At 37.2% G+C, this 12,890-nt stretch overlaps 1 protein-coding gene across 2 annotated transcripts in view; it reads right to left on the bottom strand.

The window, feature by feature from the left end:
- LOC110443218 (protein naked cuticle homolog 2-like) overlaps nucleotides 1-2,870 on the bottom strand; it is a 98,358-nt gene extending 95,488 nt beyond the window's left edge. The window contains exons 1-2 of one of the 2 annotated variants that reach the window (XM_021487276.1): nucleotides 2,684-2,870; nucleotides 676-702 (exon numbers count right to left, since the gene is read on the bottom strand). In XM_021487276.1, the coding sequence (XP_021342951.1) occupies nucleotides 676-702; nucleotides 2,684-2,708 (52 nt within the window). In that variant the 5' untranslated portion in view covers nucleotides 2,709-2,870. The remainder of the gene's footprint in view (nucleotides 1-675; nucleotides 703-2,683) is intronic. The other variant, XM_021487277.1, reaches the window with a different exon arrangement.
- Nucleotides 2,871-12,890: the final 10,020 nt, after the last annotated feature.

Below are 12,890 nucleotides of genomic sequence, written 5' to 3'. Positions count from 1 at the left end.
CAGGAATCCAACACATAACCTCAGTATTCCAGACAAGTGCTATACACATCTGTCATGAGCTTCAAAACTGGTCACTGGTAATAAACCTAGTGTACATCCAATACAACGGATATGAATCTTTATTACATACTTTCTAATAAATACAGTTTTTTGTATATGCGATATGACACAATTGCTCTAAACCATATCAGCCCTCACCGTATCACACCGCAAAACCTGTACCAGCCCGCAAAACCTGTATCACACCCCTTTTGAAAAAAAATAGTTTTTCAATATTTCAAAAGAAAAATAGATCATAAGATAGTAGATCATTCCGTATTTTATTAGTAAGTATGTAGTAAACAGAATAAAATATGCCTTTTTCCATATCACACCCAGCATCAACCCTCAACCAATATCAGCCCGAGGGCCGAAGTTGATACTAGGTGTGATATGGAAAAAGGCATGTTTTATTCTCTATTTTCTACATAAACATGTAGGGTCTCCTTGGCTTATCAAAATTAAATATGATAAACATGTAATAACATCAGTGCATGTACACATTTGCTTCTGGAATAAACTTTTTCAGAAAAAAGGACATCACAACAATATATTCTACAATAAACATATGGAATAAGCCACAGATAAGCAGTAAATAGACGGAAAGGAGGAAGGTTATGTCTGGTTAAAACCTACCTTCTGGCGGTTCTTTAGTGCGACACACTGGACAGGCATACCAAGAATCCACAAAACAATACCATGCAACAGAAAAGGGAATTATATATATAGGTCATGGTCCTAAAGCTACATATGTAAAGGTGAAGGTCATGACATAGGTCAAGGCTATACAGCTACATGTGTGAAGGTGAAGGTCTAACATTTTTGGTCATCAACAAGTAGTTCAAAGGCAGTAAAAATCTAGCGTAATTTTCCCTAATTAAGTTTAATAAACAAGATAAGGCTATGATATGTTAATGACCATTTTACTTTCGGTCAATATACAACTCCTACCTACCTAAGGGCCAGTATACAACTTACATGTAGTCTACCCACACTAAGGCCAGTATATGTAAATTACCAGTAGCTATTCCACCCTTATTTGGGTCAATATACAACCTCAGTATCTACCCTAAGGCCAGTATATGTAAATTACCAGTAGCTATTCCACCCTTATTTGGGTCAATATACAACCTCAGTATCTACCCTAAGGCCAGTATACAACTGGTCATTAGTCTACTCACCCTAAGGCCACTATATGTAAAATGGGCTAATAAACAGCCTCAGTACCTTCCCTAGGCTAGTGTTTAAATGACCAGTAGACTCCCCACCCTAATTAGTTATTAGGGTCTATATACCCACATTAGGACCAATAATTTCCTCTAATTTCGGTCATAACACAAGTTCAGCACCTGTCCTTAAGGCCAGTATACACAAGAACAGTAGTCTCCCTACCCGGAATATCAATCTACCACACCCAAAGACTGTTGTGAACCAAACATTACTTTCCAGCATTACTCTCAATTCCCCAAACCCAATCTTAAAATTGTCTACCCTGGATATTCCCCGTGTCACATATACCCTGTTCTCCATATACATGCCACTCGTAAATTCTATCCCATCTTATCCTGTGTACCCAAAAGTAACCACAATATATAACATACACACAATATCAAAACATCCACACACATGCACTTTCTCAACACAATGTGTAGCTAAAATCATAAAATATTACGCTATGTTAGAATATATATTACATGTATCATTATTTACGATATGAAGAAGAAACTTGCTGTACCTACATTTTCACCTGAACTTTGATAACAAATGATAAAAAAGGGTTTTTTTATCAATGAAAGAAAAAAAAATGTGTTTTGGATATCAAAGACTTAAATTACGTACTAGTTATTTACATTGTGTGTATTGTAATAATACTTCTTATATCATTTTTATATACATTTAAAGATTACAATACAGGTACAGAAATTGCTATTCAATTCCATACAATGCGTAAGAAACATCAATACACACAATATACACACAGCAATACACACCCAAGTCAGCTGTTTATTATGTGTGTATAGGTATTACAGGTAAAAGGGTAGGTAAATAGAAATTTCCTGTTCATTTCTTGAAACCATGTGTACAAAAAGATTGAAAAGTACGAAAAAAAGAAATTTGTAATTATGCACAGGCGTACAAAAAAAAATGATACTTCAAACGAAACTACCTCGCCCAAAATACAGCATGCATGTAACTTGGAATGGAATGCATCTGTTTGATGTATCAAATCAAAGAAACCAGGTAAGTCAATAAAAACGCATGGCAATATCATATATGATTACAAAAAGGTGTACATCTACTCGAATACTGAATATATGATCAATATAGAACTGACAATGTTCTGTGTTATTTAAAGCTTGAGGGCACCTGTTTTAGAAGTTAGCTTACCGTCATAACAGAGTAGCAAAATTTAGTATGGTAAATAAACCCGATAAGTTGTAAAACATTGTCATAACAGGTGTAAAATGCCTAACAGGGGTCTGCCTATGAATCCCTTTCACTTCGAGACGGCCCCTTGACCGGTCAGCGGACGTAACATGCCCCGGTGTTCACCCCTGGGCCAAAAATGGCCCAACGGATCCAGAATGTCCGATACACAGAATATGAAAGGATCACTGCTAACTGGATAACATAGCCAACTTACCATGCTTGCTTGCTTGTTTCCCCATCTTTGCATGCTGTTTCCATCAACGTTTAAATTCTGTACAAGTATTCCAACACAAATTTGACGAAATAAACACGTTTTAAAGCTGATATCTCCCACAATTTTAGTACAATCCACGAGTAGCTCTTCCACAATAAACGTGTAGCACACGAGTCCCTACATACTGTTCATGCGGAGGGCGGTACCTAAAGGCGAATCTACAAACGGTGATTGACGGCTGGGCGAGTTCATTGTCACGAGGATCGTGGGGGGAATTTAAATACTTGTAACAAGTGAAAATCTTTGTTTTCGTATTATATTTTGACGAGTTTTATCTTTGAAATCCTTCAACATGCTAACTCATCTATGTTTTTATGTTTTGCATATCTTTCTTCTGTTAACATGGAAAGTATTTCACAATAATTTATGAAAATTACTACCCGATTTCCCTAAACATTACTGTAACCAATTCACTATGTCGGTTTTCTTTGATCTCTCGTTCATAGCTATCTTCTGTACGATTTTATTGGTTAAGCCAGTCAGCTATAATTCTCTTTGAAGTTGCCGCTAGGTAAATAATATTGCGATATTTAACTACGATATGAAGTCAACCTAACAGAGGCGTGCGAGTATAGGTTTGATGGGATCGAAGCAGAAAATGGGTGCCAATAGCTACAGTCTGAGAATGGCAAGCGTATTTTATTACTTGGGTTAGATTGCCCGAGATTTCTAGTCTACCAAGGGTATACAAGGGTCTACACACATACAAACATCAATAGTAACGTTTTAATACGTTCCAAGTTAATGGCGAATGATACCAGTCTGACAAATTTTATCTTATCTTGACTCAGGCTATTTTGTTCAGTGCTTTGATAATAGACAATTCAAAACGTAAAAAAAAAATGTATTAGAAGTGTGTTAATTAGTTTTTTTATGTGTAGAAATACTTCACAAACTTAATAGAAATAAAGCACATCTCTAAAAAAAACAAGCATGCATACATACCTCCAAAAAAATGTATGCATGCACTGCATTGTAAAACAGACCATTATGATCCATGTAAAAAACCAGGATGCATGCATATTGTCATACTGAATATAAATGTGTACTTATTAAAGCAGACCATCTTTAAGTACAATGTCAGTCAGAACAAAGCCGTATACCGTCAACCAGACCATGTAGGTATGACGTGTAAGAGTGCATGCATACCGTCAAATAAAGAGTGTATGTATGCCGTCAAACAAAACGTGTATGTATACCGTTAAGGATGTACACCTCTGAGAAGTCAAAAAAATCCTGTATTAAACTTTTTTCTGATATTGATTTTTGGAAAAAGGAGTTAATGGCATAGTAGAAAATGCAAAAAAAAATAAAAATATATGATCGGTCAAAGATACCAATTCAACACAACAGGTAATTTTAGGTGATTTTTTGGGTTTTGACCATTTGCAGAACAAATTCATACAACTTCTTCCAAGTCTGTTATCAGATATGTATGAATGTTTGTAGAATTGATGAAAGTATTATTTTCTTTTAAATTATGGAAGAACAATTTCTTAATCTTATTCTTATTCTGACATATTTTTCAGATGCGTGTTTGCTAATAAACTTGATCATCATTTGTTAAATATTACAAAAACCTGTTACACCAGATCAAAACGAGACTTGAACGTGATTGAAACCTCAGAAGAGTACATGCGTTAACAGAACGTGGATGTAAACTGTCAAATAGACCGTGTATGTATACCGTCAAACAGAACATGCATGTTTCCGTCTAACAAAACATGTATGTTTAACGTCAAACAGAACATGTATGTTTACCGTCAAACAGAACATGTATATATACCGTCAAACAGAACATGTATGTTTCCGTCTAACAAAACATGTATGTTTAACGTCAAACAGAACATGTATGTTTACCGTCTAACAGAACATGAATGTATACCGTCAAACAGAACGTGTATGTTTACCGTCAAACAAAACAAGTATGTTTACCATAAAATAGAACATGTATGCATACCGTCAAACAAAACATGTATGTTTACCATCAAACAGAACATGTATGCATACCGTCATACAAAACATGTATATTTACCGTCTAACAGAACATGTATAAATACCGTCAAACAGAACATGTATATATAACGTCAAACAGAACATGTATGTATACCGTCAGACAAAACATGTATGTATAGCATCAAACAGAACATGTATGTTTACCGTCAAACAGAACATGTATGTATACCGTCAAACAAAACAAGTATGTTTACCATCAAATAGAACATGTATGCATACCGTCATACAAAACATGTATATTTACCGTCTAACAGAACATGTATAAATACCTTCAAACAGAACGTGTATGTATACCGTCAAATAGACCGTGTATGTATACCGTCAAACAGAACGTGTATGTATACCGTCAAATAGACCGTGTATGTATACCGTCAAATAGACCGTGTTTGTTTACCGTCAAACAGAACGTGTATGTATTCCGTCGAACAGAACGTGTATGTATACCGTCAAACAGAACATGTATGTTTACCGTCAAATATAACGTGTAAGTGTACTAGTATACGGTCAAGTATAACGTGAATATGTACAAGTATACCATTAGGCAGAGTGTGTATATTTGCCGTCGAACAGAACGTGACCGTAAAAAAAGCACGTGTTTGCATAACGTTACACAGAATCGTGTATACTGTTAAAGCAAACTATGTATACCGTCAAACAGACTATATATACCGTCAAACAGACTATATATACCGTCAAATAGACTACGTATAATTAACGCAAAACGGAGCATGTGTTTATACCGTCAAACAGACTATATATACCGTCAAACAGAACATGTATGTTTAACGTCAAACAGAACATGTATGTATTCCGGCAAACAGAACATGTATGTATTCCGGCAAACAGAACATGTATGTATTCCGGCAAACAGAACATGTATGTATTCCGGCAAACAGAACATGTATGTATTCCGGCAAACAGAACATGTATGTTTAACGTCAAACGGAGCGTGTGTTTATACCGTCAAATAGACTACGGATAATTAACGCAAAACGGAGCATGTGTTTATACCGTCAAACAGACTATGTATGGCTAACGTCAAACGAAGCATGTGTTGATACCGTTAAATAAACTATATATACCGTCAAACAGACTATATATACCGTCAAATAGACTATATATACCGTCAAATAGACTATGTATGGTTAACGTCAAACGGAGCATGTGTTTATACCGTCAAACAGACTATATATACCGTCAAATAGACTAAATATACCGTCAAATAGACTATGTATGGTTAACGTCAAACGGAGCATGTGTTTATACCGTCAAACAGACTATATATATCGTCAAACAGACTATGTATGGTTAACGTCAAACGGAGCATGTGTTTATACCGTCAAAGAGACTATGTATGGCTAACGTCAAACGGAGCATGTGTTGATACCGTTAAATAGACTATATATACCGTCAAACAGACTATATATACCGTCAAATAGACTATGTATGGTTAACGTCAAACGGAGCATGTGTTTATACCGTCAAACAGACTATATATACCGTCAAATAGACTATGTATGGTTAACGTCAAACGGAGCATGTGTTTATACCGTAAAACAGACTATATATACCGTCAAACAGACTATATATTTCGTCAAACAGACTATGTATGGTTAACGTCAAACGGAGCATGTGTTGATACCGTCAAACAGACTATATATACCGTCAAACAGACAATATATTTCGTCAAACAGACTATGCATGGTTAACGTCAAACGGAGCATGTGTTTATACCGTCAAACAGACTATATATACCGTCAAACAGACTATATATATCGTCAAACAGACTATGTATATCGTCAAACAGACTATATATATCGTCAAACAGACTATGTATATCGTCAAACAGACTATATATATCGTCAAACAGACTATGTATGGCTAACGTCAAACGGAGCATGTGTTGATACCATCAAACAGACTATATATACCGTCAAATAGACTAAATATACCGTCAAATAGACTATGTATGGTTAAAGTCAAACGGAGCATGTGTTGATACCGTCAAACAGACTATATATACCGTCAATCAGACTATATATACCGTCGAATAGACTATATATACCGTCAAATAGACTATGTATGGTTAACGTCAAACGGAGCATGTGTTGATACCGTCAAACAGACTATATATACCGTCAAATAGACTATGTACGGCTAACGTCAAACGGAGCATATGTTTATACCGTCAAATAGACTATATATACCGTCAAACAGACTATATATACCGTCAAATAGACTATGTATGGTTAACGTCAAACGGAGCATGTGTGTATACCGTCAAACAGACTATATTTACCGTCAAATAGACTATATATACCGTCAAATAGACTATGTATGGTTAACGTCAAACGGAGCATGTGTTTATACCGTCAAACAGTTAATGTTTACCTTCAAGTAGCATGTAGTTGTACTATTCGGCGGTTCTTGCAGATGTATTTTTGTTTATTTTATTGTTTATTTTTCATTACCCGGTGGAAATCTAAATATTGGAGAATTCGAAGGAACACTTTGTTCAATGATGTGAAAGTATTTAATGTATTAAAGAAATAATATTTATAAAAGGGTGACCAGGTTTTGGAATAAATCATGATAAGAGAGCCTCGTCTCAGTTGAGTAGAACTAAACAAATATCCCTAATAAGGGTAAAGTGGAAAGATTCGGTAGCTGGTTCTACAGATTGCTGAGTAAGCTAGTATTCAAGTGTTTATGTGTATCCATGACTAGTACGGTATATACTCTGTCACCTTCATCAGACACATACAATATGTACGAGGTGGCAATATAAAATCGACGTCGATTCGGATACGCTATATGCGTACGTGCATGACGAATCAATACGACAAAATGATTCGGCTATGTTTTTCTTAATACCTTTTTGCGAGGGTCTATGAGCCCCCTCATCTCGATTTAGCTGTGGAGTATCCAGATGACCTCCTTTATCAGCCGCTTGAATTATTAATCTGTCCAGTACTTTGAAGTTCTCCCCTCAATAACACGAGTTTTAAACTTTGTGTACACACACTTCACTGGTCATTCACCTAATGAAGGTAGTCCCTGTAGGTAGGGCGTAAGAATTGTACCGGCTGCCCCCACTGCATGATCGTAAGAGGCGACTTAATTTGGGATCCTATTTTTTCTCTTCTTTCAAAACAACTTTCTTCTTCCTAATGTCTCCCTTGACAATACCTCACTTTTGGCCTTTAGTTGAGCGTTCGCCCCTGTGAGGAAGGGTTTGTATTCTGTCCCCTGGCCGAGACATACCGGCATCTGTAAAAATGGTAGTTTCTACTCCTGCTTAACGCTCAGCAATTTAGGAGTGGGACGACTGGTTCGCCCGTTGTCAGTATAATGTGACCGGCTGGGGTGTCCTACTGGGTGTCTTCGGCAGTATGTTTCAGTGAGATAGCACTATAAAGTCGGCATCAGTTCCGCGGTATCACAAGCAGACAAACACGAACATATCGCAGCCTCCCAAAACACACGCATACTCAACAAGCATGCATCTTGCACACAGGGGGAGGCCGTCCTCAAATGACCATAGCTGTTGATGGGACGTTAAACAATACTAATCCAAACCAAACCAAACCTAATGAAGGTGACAGGGTACATATCGTATTAGTCATCGAAACGTCACACATAAACACTTACTAGTTGTGTTACATGGTCATTAACCCAATTCATGCTTACCAACCAAAGGAGAATGTTTAGATATTGCTGAATATGCTTCTGACAAGAGGCACAAAGAGCCTGAAGAAGGCTGATGTTGTATAAAACCTTCTGTACTTAGACAACCTAGAAACCTGATGGATGCTTTCGAGGAAAGTCTGAATAAAATGTTATTGACTTCAAGTATTATTGCATTCGTAAGTTCGTCAGTAACATTGGTAGATATAGATTGTGATTGAGTAAAGTCAAGGATTGAGCCAATACGGAAAATCTCGACGGAAATATTAATCATCAAAATTAAGCTCCAATTTTGGAAACAAGTGTATATTGTCAAAGGGCCTGTGCCTGTGACGCTAACCTAATGTTTCAGATTCGTCAAATCAATTTAATGGGAAAATAAGTCGGAGCCAAAAAGCAAGAAAAACTCATATACTGAAATGAACTGCAAGGCTGTTTGCAATTGACAATGGATAGCTTTCAATTGGCATATATGACTCAATTTTTTTAAATCAATTTCAGAATGAAGGAGGCATTTCAGCCACGGTTTCAATATGCTTGAAAAGGGCTAGAGATCTGGCATGTATCTTGGCCTGAATCACACTGGTGTCAGTGTAGAGTAATGAAGGTAGGATTCCTCGTTGAAGACTGTAATTGACTTAACCTTTAATTTTATGTTGTCCTGGTTTTGTGGTGCCAGGAAGAGCCCGACACGGATTTATTGTATGAAGACGACGACCATGAAGAAGACGGCCGAGTACATCACATATCCTCGGAATATCGCCAAAAAATGGTCCATATCAGTAACACAGGTAGCATCAATCGTCAGATTCAAGGCTGATCCCATGGCCCATCACCTTTAATGGGACGTTAAACCATATTAAAGCAAACCAAACAATGGACCACTGTTAATGGGACGTTAAACCATATTAAAGCAAACCAAACCATGGACCATTTTTAATGGGCGTTAAACCATATTAAAGCAAACCATACCATGGCCCACTGTTAATGGGATGTTAAATCATATAAAATATCCCTAATAAGGGTAAAGTGGAAAGATTCGGTAGCTGGTTCTACAGATTGCTGAGTAAGCTAGTATTCAAGTGTTTATGTGTGACGTATCCATGACTAGTACGGTATATACTCTGTCACCTTCATCAGACACATACAATATGTAAGAGTTGGCAATATAAAATCGACGTCGATTCGGATACGCTATATGCGTACGTGCATGAAGAATCAACACGACAAAATGATTCGGCTATGTTTTTCTTAATACCTTTTTGCGAGGGTCTATGAGCCCCCTCATCTCGATATAGCTGTGGAGTATCCAGATGACCTCCTTTATCAGCCGCTTGAATTACCTATCTGTCCAGTACTTTGAAGTTCTCCCCTCAATAACACGAGTTTTAAACTTTGTGTACACACACTGCACTGGTCATTCACCTAATGAAGGTAGTCCCTGTAGGTAGGGCGTAAGAATTGTACCTGCTGCCCAATTGCATGATCGTAAGAGGCGACTAAATTTGGGATCCTATCTTTTCTCTTCTTTCCAAACAACTTTCTTCTTCCTAATGTCTCCCTTGACAATACCTCACTTTTGGCCTTTAGTTGAGCGTTCGCCCCTGTGAGGAAGGGTTTGTATTCTGTCCCCTGGCCGAGACATACCAGCATCTGTAAAAATGGTAGTTTCTACTCCTGCTTAACGCTCAGCAATTTAGGAGTGGGACGATTGGTTCGCCCGTTGTCAGTATAATGTGACCGGCTGGGGTGTCCTACTGGGGGTCTTCGGCAGTATGTTTCAGTGAGGTAGCACTATAAAGTCGGCATCAGTTTCGCGCTATCACAAGCAGACAAACACGAACATATCGCAGCCTCCCAAAACACACGCATACTCTACAAGCATGCATATTACAAACAGGGGGAGGCCGTCCTCAAATGACCATAGCTGTTGATGGGACGTTAAACAATACTAAACCAAACCAAACCTAATGAAGGTGACAGGGTACATATCGTATTAGTCATCGAAACGTCACACATAAACACTTACTAGTTGCGTTACATGATCATTTACCCAATTCATGCTTACCAACCAAAAGGGAATGTTTAGATATTGCTGAATATGCTTCTGACAAGAGGCACAAAGAGCCTGAAGCATGCTGATGTTGTATAAAACCTTCTGTACTTAGACAACCTAGAAACCTGACGGATGCTTTCGAGGAAAGTCTGAATAAAATGTTATTGGCTTCAAGTATTATTGCATTAGTAAGTTCGTCAGTAACATTGGTAGATATAGACTGTGATTGAGTAAAGTCAAGGATTGAGCCCATACGGAAAATCTCGACGGAAATATTAATCACCAAAAATAAGCTCCAATTTTGGAAACAAGTGTATATTGTCAAAGGGCCTGTGCCTGTGACGCTAACCTAATGTTTCAGATTCGTCAAATCAATTTAATGGGAAAATAAGTCGGAGCCAAAAAGCAAGAAAAACTCATATACTGAAATGAACTGCAAGGCTGCTTGCAATCGACAATGGATAGCTTTCAATTGGCATATATAACTCATTTTTTTTAAATCAATTTCAGAATGAAGGAGGCATTTCAGCCACGGTTTCAATATGCTTGAAAAGGGCTATAGATCTGGAATGTATCTTGGCCTGAATCACACTGGTGTCAGTGTAGAGTAATGAAGGTGGGGTTCCTCGTTGAAGACTGTCATTTGACTTAACCTTTAATTTTATGTTGTCCTGGTTTTGTGGTGTCAGGAAGAGCCCGACACGGATTTATTGTATGAAGACGACGACCATGAAGAAGACGGCCGGATTACATCACATATCCTCGGAATATCGCCAAAAAATGGTCCATATCAGTATCACAGGAAGCAGCAATCGTCAGGTTCAAGGCTGATCCCATGACTCATCACCTTTAATGGGACGTTACACCATATTAAAGCAAACCAAACCATGGACCACTGTTAATGGGATGTTAAATCATATAAAACCAAACAAAACCATGGACCACTTTTAATGGGATGTCGAACCATATTAAAGCAAACCAAACCATGGACCAATGTTAATGGGATGTTAAATCATATAAAACCAAACCAAACCATGGACCAATGTTAATGGGATGTTAAATCATATAAAACCAAACCAAACCATGGACCAATGTTAATGGGACGTTTAACCATATAAAACCAAACCAAACCATGGACCAATGTTAATGGGATGTTAAATCATATAAAACCAAACCAAACCATGGACCAATGTTAATGGGATGTTAAATCATATAATATTTGTCAATACCACAGACAATTTCACAGTAGGAAAAAATCGCCTTCTCTGACAAATTGGACAAAACAGATCACAAACTCAGAGATATTAGGTATTATAAAAGGTCGTCAGATTTAATGTTCTATTTACCAGGTAAGCCAACGAGAGTAAGAAAATCAATATCAATCAGAAAAAACAAACACATTAAAAATGTAGAAAAACTCCTTAAAAACAAAACAGAAAATACATGAACAATTATAGTACTATTTTCGTTACTAATTATTCTACAGCTATAAAGAAAATCTGTTGAAAGACAAACGTAAGACAAACTCCTGTGATTGTACCTGTACAATTTGGTGACATACACAGTAGGCCAAAAAATAAATTACATTGCACAATGCAGTTGATTTGTTTCTTTCTAATAGGATTCAAAGGTGATGCTGGGGATCTAAAAGGTAGAAATCCAAATTTGTATAAACTACGGTTGCAACAGTAAGAGAGGTGCATATAATCTCTGAACACAATATTTTAGATCGGTACAATGAAAAAATCGCCCTAAATTGTTGGTTAGGTTTGATCGAATGAAAAGACGTATCCTAACAATATGGATCGATGAAAGTGTTCGGGAATACATCAACTTATTAAATGACTTATTATTTAAGCTCCTGCGCCTTGAATATCCATAAAGCTATTAAACAGTTGTTTGAAACCCAAGAAAAAAGACATACAAATCTGGCTTACTTGGATGATAGCCTGGTTGTGTCGGATGATACTGCGAGGCTAGTCGATAGTTTGGCTATACTTTCCGACTAATCTGTGTTGGTGCCAAACACGGAATGGGTACGACGTTAAACGTTAAAAGGAAAACAGACTATTGTCAAAAGGGACTGGACTATTTTAGTTGGGAACCTGGGGGGTCTCGGAACAAGCAGTGGGATATATCTCCTTATTAAAAATCATAGAAGAGAGAAAGATGCAGCCAATGAAAGATGCTTACGGGATTTACAGTGGTGGGAAGACGATATCCCTATTTCCCCGAAAACCTTATCAGGGAATCACGTAGCTTTGTTCACTGGAACAGATAGTTGAAGATCAGGTTGAGATTGTATTACACACTACTCAAACATCTATATTGGCGAAAATTGAACGAAAGGATAATGTATTTTTCTAAAAACTTGAAGCTGCTTACTCC

Source organism: Mizuhopecten yessoensis, unplaced genomic scaffold (assembly GCF_002113885.1).
Source record: "Mizuhopecten yessoensis strain PY_sf001 unplaced genomic scaffold, ASM211388v2 scaffold716333, whole genome shotgun sequence".
In the NCBI taxonomy this organism is placed as follows: domain Eukaryota; kingdom Metazoa; phylum Mollusca; class Bivalvia; order Pectinida; family Pectinidae; genus Mizuhopecten; species Mizuhopecten yessoensis.
This window is presented reverse-complemented; position numbering and strand designations above follow the sequence as displayed.